The 13,153-nt window shown below is 29.1% G+C and overlaps 1 protein-coding gene across 2 annotated transcripts in view; it reads right to left on the bottom strand.

Annotated features, from left to right (window-relative positions):
* Nucleotides 1-259: 259 nt before the first annotated feature.
* The window catches only part of Mgat2 (alpha-1,6-mannosyl-glycoprotein 2-beta-N-acetylglucosaminyltransferase), a 58,519-nt gene continuing 45,625 nt past the window's right edge, over nt 260-13,153 (bottom strand). Inside the window, exons 11-13 of one of the 2 annotated variants that reach the window (XM_065516249.1) lie at nt 12,914-13,069; nt 802-1,016; nt 260-537 (exon numbers count right to left, since the gene is read on the bottom strand). In XM_065516249.1, coding sequence (XP_065372321.1) covers nt 315-537; nt 802-1,016; nt 12,914-13,069 — 594 coding nt within the window. In that variant the 3' untranslated portion in view covers nt 260-314. The remainder of the gene's footprint in view (nt 538-801; nt 1,017-12,913; nt 13,070-13,153) is intronic. The other variant, XM_065516248.1, reaches the window with a different exon arrangement.

Below are 13,153 nucleotides of genomic sequence, written 5' to 3'. Positions count from 1 at the left end.
GAGCTGTGGTCCTGGATCTTTCTAAAGTAATAGGGGTAAAGATCATCGGCCTTCTGATTTTGACGGAGAAAGAAATTGAGAACATACGCGTCATGTATTGATCATGGTTTAACTACCCCCCTTTATCTTTACTTTATCGCTTAACGCTTCAACACTCTCGCTTTAATATTGTGTAATTTCTTTTCTTTATGAATTATTTTCTGTGTAAGTTTCTTTTGTATCACTTAAATTTTAAAGTATTCTCTTATTATGTTTATATAAAAAAAAGGAAAATGAAACTAATTTATTATATTAGATTACCTAAATACTTAAATTCATCTAGTAATTAAAGTCATATTCATACACAGTTCATGATCGCGACGATCGCCCCAACCACCATTACCTTTACGCAACTTTGTCTTTTTGATCAGACTGGCAACGGTGAGTGTGAGTGATTTAGGAAATATTTGCCCAGATTTACGGGCAATACGTAAGACCTGTTGAACTTTTGAAATCACTTGATTTGATTCACAATTTTTCTTTTTATGATGGACGCCACTGCAAGTAGAGAGATAAAGAAAGAAATAAATAAAATATCTTTATAATAAAGATTAATAAAACAAATGTAATAAAGTGTAATAATTGAAACGTAATCTGCTTTCTCTTTGATAACATTTTTAATAAGTTTTCAGCAATATGAGTGCAATTGCACAATGGTAAGCACGTGGCCAGTTTTAAGCCAATCAATTTTCAATTTGTTTATTTTAATAGATTTTGTCGTTCATATTCCTAGTGAAAATCGAATCATTATATTTTACTCACCATTCTCCAATATGAAAAACTCTCGGCCCCTTAACAATCATTGCATGCAATTTGTGTTGTAAACATTGTTGCGATACATGTTGCAATGACCAATCCCAATTGTAATCATCATACGAACAAAAATGTTGACGACATTTTCGTATACTATTCCAGGTGCTGCGATTAAATGCAAAACCCATATTATGTTTACTACTTATCCAGGGCATAACCTCTACCTAAAGATAAATTAAACAACAAATAATAAAAAATATTTTCAGTTTAAATCATTTACTAATTAATTAATAAACATTATTAAAGCATTTAGCTTAATGTAATAAGAAAATAATTGGAATAAAAATATAATAATTCCCAAGAAAATAACTAAAACTAAATAAAAGTTTAAAGGATAACTAATTAGCAAACAATATGAGTATTAAAATGGTTGTTAAAATGATTGAAATATATAGGAAAAACCACAAGCATAATTAAGAAATAGTAAAACAGCTAATTAACAATTAATAATAAATATTAGATAATTTGTAAATTTTAACAAAATGTTTTAATAGTAATCTAAATATATATTAATTTTTCAAAAGTGTTTAGTTAAAATTTTGTATTTATTGATATAACAACTATTTTGAAAAGCTAAAATAGCTTAATTTTATATATTTTTTTAAATAAAAAGCGACTAAAATACTATTGAAAAAGAACATACTAAATGTGTTCTTAAATAGCATAAATATTTTATAAATAAATGATCACTGGAATAATTTAAAAATTATTAATTTTTATTCGATCAAAATTAAACTCGAAAACAAACCCCTGCATTATCTTTAATGGATTATAGTTGAAACAAAAAGCAGAGTTTTGTAAATTTCTTGAATAAAAAATTTCGACATATCGACGCACTGTGGTTCCAAATTAAAATCTAGGTGGACAAAATTATAAAAATCGGTATCTTCAGAATTAGGAAAAACTAATTTTTTTCGGAATCTGCTCTCCTCCAATACAAATGGGTTTTTCAATTAGACATTTTGTTTTCTCGACAGAAGCGCCAGAAGTTCAAACAATTTTGAATCATATTTTCGTTATTTTTTTTAATATTAATAATAGAATTACATATATCTCAATTATTTTACCATATAGAAATTCATACTTCAAAACATAGATAAACATTGAATAGACTTTTATTAAGTGTATATCTTATATTTATGGGCCTCTCCATTTTCTCAAATATACTGATATTTTTTTTTCTAAGAATGTTATATAGCTTGCCAAAAAAAAGACCGTCGAAGCCCGTCCAATGACTATATACATCATTTAAAGAAACATCTGGGGAATGTCTTTGTAAAAAAATTGTAGCCGCCAGCACCCGCCGAAATACTTTTTTTTAATTTTTACGGAATGGAATTTTTAGAAATATTTTTTTTTATTATTGATTTTTCTATATCTAGATCCTACTGTAACTTGAAATATAGTAAATACAGATCTTTTTAAAAATTTAGTTTCAGAAACACATGAAAATGTATTTTTTTAATTTTTTTTTACTAATGATTTTTATATATAACTTAAAAAAAAATTTATGTTGATCTTTAAAACATTTTTTTTTGAATCGGAGACACCAATTCTATATAAAAAGAGCGCCAAATAATTTTGTCCACCTAGATTTTGATTTGGAACCACAGTGCGACGTTTGCTAATTTATAAAAAAAATATTATAAAAATCTTATTTTTCGACTTTATTCAGTAGTCGACTTTTCGATTTTTTTGGAACTTAATCGTTTGATCGACTTTTTTCAGACGAAAAAATCGATTTCGAATTTCCAAATAAACGAAGAATTTCAAAAGCGCGGTTTCGTTTGTGAAAAATTGAAAACCGACCGGTTTTGGTTTTGGGATAATTTTATAATAATTAAGACTAGCATAACCCGGTGCACTTCGCTACCCCTACCCTTACCGTAGTAAAATTAAAAAATATGAATGATTTCTGATACAACCTAACTACGTACAATGGTACGAAAATAACACATGCAAAATATAACTAACTAATTTGGTATGGGAGATACCACTCCACTGTTCTGATCCCACCCATTTTGAAATCTTTTATGTAAAAAATAACTCATATCAAGCTTTACTTTAACTTTCCTTTACGCCGATCACGCTTAGCTAAACTTCGTATAGGGATCAGGAATAAATTCGTTTTTAGCTAACCTCCGTAGAATGGTAATAAATTGATTGATACAGAGTTTATATATTATTTATTACTTTGTATGGAAGGTGACACACCTCCTTTCCCGACCCCTCCCATGTTGGTTCCCCAGATATTCGAAATCAATATTTACTCTGTATGGGAGGTGCTACGCCCTCTAATCTAATTCCGTCTATATTCAGCTAAACTCCGCACAGTATTAAGAAATTAATTCTTAAAAAGTTTAAACACTTTTACAATTATAGTTTTACATATATTCGAAATTAATTATTTACTTTGTATTGGGCACTATTCCAATCCCGAAAAATTTCAACAAAATTATGCAAAATTATAAATGAGCCATTTAGACTAAGTTTGAAGAATCTTGCAATCATAGTTCACAAAATATTTAGAAATAACTATTTAATTTGTATGGGAGGTGACTCACCATTTGTTCCGTCCCGTCCCATTTTTTATTAAACTTCATGCCGTGATAAGAAATTGATTCGTATTAAGTATTTACCCCCATTTGCATAAACTGTTTTTAAATTTGTCAAAGCTTTATAAAACAAATTTTGATTTATAAACCTTAAATAAATTTAAAAATTGTTTATGCATATGAGAGTTAGAAAACAAACAAAAAACACCTTCAGAATATAGTTTTTTAAGTGACTTTAAATTACTAAAGTCTTCTTCTCTGTTTTCTATAACAACTCTCACTTTAAACAGAGCGAAATCAATACTGTTTAATTGTTTCTCTTATTTATTTACAACAACAAATTGGACAAACACACATTGTTTTGTTTACATTTCAGCTTAAGGTTCACATGTACACGTTTTTGCATATGTGTTAGTAACATCTTTAAACGCTTATAACTCCTAAAAAACTGAACAGATTTCAATAAAATATATATTCTGCACTTCTGTGAATAAATCCTTTTAAAATGGTATATTTCTTGCCCAAATTGAATGTATAATGTGAGCGTAAAAGGGGTCTAAAGAAATCAACTTGCCTATTAATATTATGATATAGAAACAAAATCAGTGGATAATCGCAGCATTTAAGCAAGTAGTCGATGAATCCCTTATAGGCAGTAATTGTCACTAATGGCTGATCACTAATCTGACTCCAATTTATATATTTTGGGTCATTTGACACGTATGTATGTGCTCTTTGTAGTGCAGCGAAAAGTCAATTGGTTACTTTATACATTCCAGCGTGAATACACTTAAGTGTCTCTAAGTACTCATAAAAACTGGTTTTATACAAATTGTGTTGATATAATTCTCATTCTGTTTATTTTCCTTTTGCTTAGGTATACGACATCCCATGTAACCTAAAGTCAAGTCCGTTGTCACTTTAGTGTCTCTAAGTATACTAGAGCGTAGTCACTTTAAACGTTTAGTTTGTAATGCACTTTAGAATGTAGTTATTTTACCCACCAGAAGTAATCTATTGGAGAGTTGTCGAAGGAAGGTTTGTTTACAAGCAATCGGTAATTGGACTGTCTATGAGATGTATTTTTAACTGACTATTTGATATTAATTAGCACCTGGACATGTTAAAATAATTAGTAACCAATTAGGTAGCTAGTAAGGAAACTGACTCTATGTAATCGGTATGTGAATTCAGTTCGTTGACTACTTTGGACAAGCTATCAGACAGTATCACTGTAATCCAGAAAGGTCAATTGACCACTGCTTAGGTCATGCACTTGTTAAAATAACTAGTCATATAGATAGTTATGTAACTAGTAGTCACCCTAAATGTTTACCTATCATTAGTTCGGGATAGTCTCCTAAATCTGCTTGGATATTACTGCTGTAAATACCTCTACTTTTCATTTTTCGATACAAAATTTAATGAAATCCAATAACATTTTTACATGAATTTGACTTTAGAGAAATTGGATGAATTATCTGGATCCGAAATCCTCTTATGATTCCATACAGTATATTGTGAACTTCTAGCAAACAAATGGTTGATCTAATGCAGTATCCGGCACAAAGAGAAATGGGTTTGAAATAGAGTTTCGAGTTCGTTGCTTTTCAAAGCATAAAACCAAAAATTTTGCTTCTCATTTTTAAAGAAAAAACCGTAGAAAAATTTTCGGTTTTATGCTTTGAAAAGCAATGAACCCGAAACTGTAGTTCTCTTTCTCTTTGTGCCGGCCACTGCATTAGATTAACCATTTGTTTGCTAGAAGTTCTCGGATATACACATCCAAATATTAATCGTAGACCCTCAAAAGTGTTCTTATCTAACTATGTCCATCCATCTGTATGTCGATAGTCTCTAAACAAGCAGAAAATCGAGAAAAATAGATTTTCAACAAAAAAAAAATAATTTTTTTTTCACATAACGAATCTTTCTCAATAGCGAAAATGCAAGGTCGGTTCAAATGACTACGTGCTCAACTATTAAACTTGTGTCCATCCGCTTTATGGACAATTTTGCGTAAGGATCTTGGTTTGCGTGCTTAGATAATTCAACTCGTAAAGGAATTGAAGCAGAATGGTGACACATGTCACATATAATGGACCTGTTAATAGACGACATAAGAATTATTTTAGTTCTAGTACATACAAATGTAAATTCAATAAATATTGTTAGACATTTTGAATTATCAATTTGAATTTAATCATGTATAAAACATTTCCATCAGTAGAAACTTTTAGTTATCAACAATGTTGATAAAAAGCAGTTATAAACATTGTTTATAAGTATGACAACATTACCTGTGCAAATACAACATTCTAGTTTTGTCCGTTAGATAATTCATGAAAATACTAGAAGATGGCACTGTGTATATTAATAGTAACAGCGAGTTGTAGAGCAGTCAGTATATCGTAGGCGCTGCAGCGCGCTGTTAGACTTAACATCAACTGTATTACCATTTTATTCTTATAAATTATATAGTGTGTGGGTATTAAAAAAGGAGTGAATCACTATTTAAATTGTTGTGTTAATTTAAATAAATAAAAAGTTGTTACAATTTTTAAACTACTGATCGCTTTTATTTGTAATTAAAAGACCAAAAGACCACCATTTTTAAAAGGTAAAAACGTAAGATAATGTTTTTTTTTTAACAAACTACTCGTATTTTTAATTGTTCTCTATTACTACATATTCGATGTCCCTCCTCTATACAGAAGGTTTACTAAGAGCATTCTGCTATCGATTAATGGCTGGATGTTACTGTGACAATTTACAAATTCTACATATAAATACCTCAAAGTACTTGTTAATGCCCAACGGCTGTTGTTTTGGCATTTTTGACATGCGATATTTAATCTGCATACAGAAATACAACAATATACACATCAATTCTTACAAATGACATACATATACATTCAAATAAATGAATAAATATTTAAAATACAGAAACACTTTATTACATTTATATGATGATGATAAAGAAAATAATTAAATTATAAAGTTCAAATAATATATGTTTATTTCAAAATATAGTACAATAGTAACATTAAACAATTAAATTAATAGACATTCAGACAGATAGACAGACATCCATACAAACATAGCATACATGTAATAAATCACAATTTAAAAAAAATAAAACACATACAAAACGATTAAAATGCAATTACTATAGTTAAACAAATGAATGGTAATTGAACAGAGTATTTTCAAAAGGTAATGTTATTTCAATTACTGCCAAAACCCAGTGTGCTTCGCAACCAATTTCCTAATGAAGTAAAAATTTTAGAATTAAAAAAATATATGTAAAGTGATAGAGCAATTCGGACCTCTGTACCGATCCCTCCCATTTTTCGGTTAAACTTGATACGAAATTGATTCATATAAAGTTTGAAGACTTTCACAGTTATAGTTCTCGAGATATTGGAAAATAACTATTTACTTTGTATGATAGGTGCCACGCCCACTAATACAATCTCGCCCATTTTCAGCCAAACTCCGTATAGTTTAAATACTTTTACGATTATAGTTCTTAAGATATTCGAAATTTAGGATTTACATTGTATGGGAGGTGTCATGCCCACTGCCACGCCCACTGCTACAATACTGCCCATTTTCAGCCAAACTATGTGCAATTTTTAGACTTCCACAACTATAGTTCACCTGATATTCGAAAATAACGCCCCCTGTTCCTTTCGGTCCAGTGGTTAAGGCTCCTATAAGTCACAGACAAACAAACAAATAAACAGACATACATTCATTTTGATGTATATAGATAGTAAAATAACTCAGTCACCCACCATTTGAAACTTTGTTAATTTCTGATTTTTACAAGCATTTAAAAATTTTAAACTCATTTGATACTTCCTGATCAATTTTAAATAACATTTCTTTTTGCAACACTCTGTTATAACAGTTTTGTAGGGAAATTTGTTAGAACTAGAATGATTTAGATAAATATTCATAATGAACAAACTGAAATACAAATTAATTAAAACATTTAAAATGATGAATGAATAGCTCGTTCATTGTATTTATTATAATATTTTATCAGAATGATTTGCAAATCTCATGGAAAAAAATATAAAATTAATTTAAATATGGAAACGGTGAGAAATTAAATAAATGATCATTGATCTTGCAATTAAAATTAGATCTAACAAGTAATAGTGTTATATTCGTCAGTGACGAATTTTGTATACCCAGCATCTATATGTGACAATTAAATATTATTCTGAGATAGGGGTTATATGTGGGGTAGGATTATGGACCCATCCTCACAAAAGTTGGTCCATATAAAACTGGTTTATATCCAGTTTTATCACGATATTAATTGTTATAAAACAATTAGGAATGTTCAAGTCATTTTTTGAGGGGAACTTGGTAATGGGGACTAATGATAAATGTTGCTCGATTTTAGCCATACTTTAAAGTATAATTTCAGAAAACTTAGAACTAGTTTGAGCAAAATTTCATCAAGATTGCTGCATAATCAACATGTTTATGATGGCTCAAACTGTATTCCGGGGGACATTTGTATGGGGGCTAGGTGAAATCATGGACAGTTTCAACCCTAGTGTTTTTTTCAACAGAAATACAGACGGACGGACATAGATAGATCTTATAATCTTATGAGGACCTAGAATATGAATAGTATACATAGTTATTCTATATATACACATTGTATACTAATATGGGTCTGCGACAAATACGGTGATGTGTTACAAACGGAATGACAAAATCAATATACCCCCCATCTTTTTTGATAGTGTGTATAAAAATAAATAGGTAATAATTTGTATTAATTTTGCAAATTTGATAATGATGGTGTTAGCTAATTGAATTGTTTGAACAGTTTTGCCCGAAGTCATGCACTTTTTTATGCACTATTTTTTTTTTAAGTTTTTTGCGATTTTGATCTTGAAGATGAAGTTTTTTGATTTTATATGTTCACAATTTTTATTCTTTATGACAAGGGCTACAACTTTGCCTCAGAGAGTAAATAAAAATTCCGAACTGTTTGCAAGATATGAGCGTGAGAAAATGATTACTTTCTGGGAGACACGGGTCTTTTTTTTTGATATTTTATCACGTAGTGGTGTTCGCATATGATTATATTTCCATGACTCAAAAAATTACACACAGTGTTTGTATTTATTAAGATCTGCTAAAATAATCTAAAACACAAAACTACCCATAACTTGTCTGATATTCCGTTTCGGCTTCTGCAAGTCCTTAGAATCAATGAGTTGCTAAAGTAGTTACATGTAACTAGTTATTTTTGTAAGCGTTTGTAGTTAATCATTTAAAATTTCGACTGTGTGAGTTATGAGAAGTTTTACATTAGTTTTAGCTGGGAATCTGATAAATTAAATGACTACAAACAGATTTTTAAACATAACAACTCAAATGAGAATTTAGAGACATATAAAATAATCTTCTCGGAGAAAAAGTGCACCATCTCTATGTTGATATTTGCAAATGAATCACCATTTTAAGTCACCGTTTTTAGCTGGTTTGTCATTCATTTCTTGAAGCCCTTACAAAATCGGTAATTGAAAACGATAATAACGATTGAGTATATGTTGGAATTAATGGGGAATGGAATTAATGGGCTTAATAGGGATTTAGTTCTTCTTGAGAACAGTTAGTATTGCATGAACATTTAGCCATTCAAAAGAGCTTTTTGCGTTCGATAATTGGGTAATAACTCTTGTATAGATGGGGCGAACAAAATCAAGAAAATTAAATAGAAACAAATTGTCACTATTTTAAAGGAATATTTTAAAACCTATTATTAAACAATAATAGGTTTTAAATACTAAGTAAATGAGCAAAAACATTTTTGTAATGTATGTACCAAATTTTATCGAAATGTCCTAAAAATGGCGACCTGTACTTTGCGCACAAGGTTTACATGGACAGCCAGCAAGACGGACGGGCATCGTTTAATCGACTCAGATAGTGATTCTGAATCAATCGGTATACTTTACGGTGGGTGTTAGACTAATTTTTTTGGATATTACAAACATCAGCATAAACGCATGGTTTGACAGCACACACTATGGTGGTGTAGGGTATAATCAAGGATGAATACACCAACCGTTAATCCCCATAATGTGGGAGAGCAGAGGCTTTTTAATTCAAATAAAAATAATTTAAATTAAACTTAAATTTCTTAATTTCAATTGGAATTTTTTTAATTGAAAATTTTATATATGTGGGGGATTTCATGTCAAGTGACCAACTTTTGATGAAATTTGCACCAAGGTTAGTTCTATTGGATACTAATTCAGACACAATTTGTCTACAAGATCGGTGGAAAACTCTCTGAGTTAGAGAGGGTCAAAATTTTACATTATGGCCTAGCAGGTGTTTTTACTTAGCAAAATGTGTACTAAATAGTTTATATATGTAGCTATTTCTTCAATCTTTCGAAAACAAAAATTTAAATTTTTAAAATTTTTTCTTTTTTGCTCAAAAGAAAGCTTAGATACATTCCTTTAAGAGGATTTTGGTCGCTTAGTGGGATATCTATCAAATAAATATTTTGTAACTCAAGACATACCATTTTTGACTTTATTTTTTTTTGCAAAATCAAACTTTTTAATTTTTTTTCGAAAGATTGAAGAAATAGCTATCTAAACTATTTGGGACACATTTTGCTAAGAACAATAGCTAATAAGTTACATTCATGAGAAACAAACTCCTGCTTGGCCAAAATATCAAAGTTTGACCCCCTCTAACTCCGAGAGTTTTTCACCGATCTTGTTTTAAATGTTTTAAATTGAACCGACTTTAACTGGGTGCAACCGCAAATGTAGACCAAAAAATCACAAAAACGTAAATAATAAAAGCAACCGGGACATCTAAAGAAAGAAAGTTGTTTGTTGTGGAAAAATGGAAAAGATAAGATTAATATCATAATTACGATATTTTGGTACTAATTTTATTGATAACTGTTCAATAATTGCAAAATCTCTACCAATATCTTGTAACTTAAACATTTTTTACTTTGTGACGAACTTTTTTACTCGGCGAAGAACAGCTGATGCTGTTGTTAAACGAGTTAAAAACAACTTTAGCTAGTTTTATATTTAGAGTCGACTTCAGCGTCCGAAGTATACTTTAACTTGTCTATGATAGACCTAAAGTACACTCTTAAGTAAAGTCGAGTTTAATTGTCTTAAAATGTATTTTATTTTTGACTATGATTATGGGCCATTGAATTTTTCTCAATCTCATATATTCAATTTTAAATAGAATTTCTAAATTTCATTTGGATTTTTCTCAATTTCAAAATAAAATTCTAATTTTCAATTGAGTATTTCTCAATTTCATATGGAATTTTCTCAATACCATGTAAAATGTTCACAATTTCAATTAAAAATGGTAAAGTATACTATTAAGTCGTCTTCAGCCTACATATTAGGGTATTCGATTTATTCGATTTTTCTCTTGTTCGACTAAAACGAATAATTCGAATAAGATGTTTTAACTTGATCGAATAATTCGATCACACGTTTGAAATTAATCGAATTATTCGAATAATTTTAATTTTTTTAAAAAAGTAAAGAATGAAGTTTTGATGTCGGTTTTTTAATATTTTATTGTTAAAGAAAAACAAAAAATAACGTTAAAGTTAACAATTCAAGTATTGATAATGTTAAAAAACATTCGAAAACAAAGTCCATCATTAAATTTTCAACAGAAATATTCTGATCAGATTAACTTCCGAACAATCTACAAAACAATTGACTAGCAAACCCTTTAGTTTCCGTTTTGGAGTTATGCTTTAAAAAATTTGAGCTAGTTGGACATGATCCTGAATTCAAATACAATATAAACGTATTAAGAACTTTGTTATGTCGTTCATTAATTCGGGTTTTAAATTGAGTAACTAATTCTTTAGTAAATTAATTATTCACTATTTCTAAATTATTTATAACAAATTGTATTATACATCAAGCTCTATCAACGTTGCCGAATCTTTGCTTAATAAAGTGGTCTTGGGGAATTACACAATAAAGGGAATCTGTCCAAAGTTTGATATCATTGTTAGTGAACGTGGCTAATTTGAAGTCAGGCAGTGCATTATTGACGCATTTACAAATACGCAAAAAGCTTATTACCATGTTAGACAAGGATGTTCAACGATGTTCAAAATCATGTATAAGACGATCTCCACGCTTTTCTTGCAACAAAATGTTAGTTTGCAATATTTGTGTTTATCATTCGATTTATTAAATATTTCGCAACACGCGGTTAATAACAACACTTATATACATACATATATTTTAAGATCATGGTCTTCATCTATTTCAATGTAATCATTATAAATGTCATCCTCAATATCACTTTCGACGACCGTTTCAAAATCACATTCTCCATCGCATTCAACTCCACTTTAATCTAACTTAATATTTTGATTATTAATTGCAATTCTTCTAATATTTTGCTAAATAACAAATATTTTGTTCCGTACCTTTTATTTTAATTGGTTCAAGTCCTAAGTTAAAAATGTTGAAAGATTTGTTTTTAGAATTGTAACTTTTTGCAGTAATATTTATATATTTATAGAAGGAGCTATCGGAACACTCATCTTCAGTGATAGAAAGACCCTTTGTCTTTAGTTATTTGTCGAATTTCAGAAATAATACAATTTTTGTGAGTCATTATTACTTATTTAAATTTGGAATTATGAAAAATTTTAAGTAATTTAATAAATTTAAATATATATGAACATTTATTCGTTTTATTCGATTATTCTACATAAAATTGTTCGAATTATTCGTTATTCGAAAATGGCCATTTTTAAATTGTTCGAATAATTATTCGTAAGAAATTATTCGATTAATCGAACGATCATTAGTCGAATGAATACCCTACTACATATAGATATTCTTAAAAATCGTTATTTAAGCCTTTCCACAATTATTTGAATTTCCTTATTTTCAACATGAAAATAAAAACACTTAACAATAAAAAAAATCAGAAGAATAATGCCTTAATGAAAACTGTCCATGTTAGTGGAAAATATAATTTATGCTCAATTATAAATAATACTTTGAAATTTCTTACAAGTAACGGTAGAAGTAACTTGAGAGCACTTTAAAAATTAAAATGACCTACATACGCGAACAGTGTTGTATTTTTCACACGGTACGACCTTAATAAACCAATTAAATTAATGTAAAAAGAAAATTCATCTCAAAGTAATGCTACCAAAATACTAAGAAAAAAACAGAAACAGAAAACTATATATGGATGCCAAGCTAAAGAAAACAAGCAAAAATAAAATTAAGCAAAAAAAAAAAAAAAATATAGAAAATCTAATACAAGCAAATGGGTATGGATGGAAAGCAAAAGAATAGAAAAAAGTGGGAAAAATAAAATTGTTTTCTTTTTTTTTCTTAATGAGTTGTTCTACGTTCAATTTTAGTGTAATGATATTTTATACATATATTTTTGTTTTAGCAGGTAAGTATTTTGTTTTTAATGGATACCTTCTGATAGACAGAATATAATGATGGTAAGACATGATAGCTCCATGTCTGTTGTGCACCTGATTGAGAAGTGCTCTTGGTTGTAGTGCTGGCTGCTGAGGTGATGGAAGAAGTGCCATGTGAATTGATATTTGTATCACCCACATATGATTTTTTTAATTTACTACGAGTATCATGGTTATTTTTTTTAATTTTATTGTTGCTGTTATGGTGATTAGTTATAATATTATTATCTTCATT

This window comes from Calliphora vicina, chromosome 1 (assembly GCF_958450345.1).
Source record: "Calliphora vicina chromosome 1, idCalVici1.1, whole genome shotgun sequence".
Taxonomy (NCBI): Eukaryota; Metazoa; Arthropoda; class Insecta; order Diptera; family Calliphoridae; genus Calliphora; species Calliphora vicina.
Note: the sequence above shows the minus strand (reverse complement) of the source record. Positions and strands in the feature narration are given on the sequence as shown.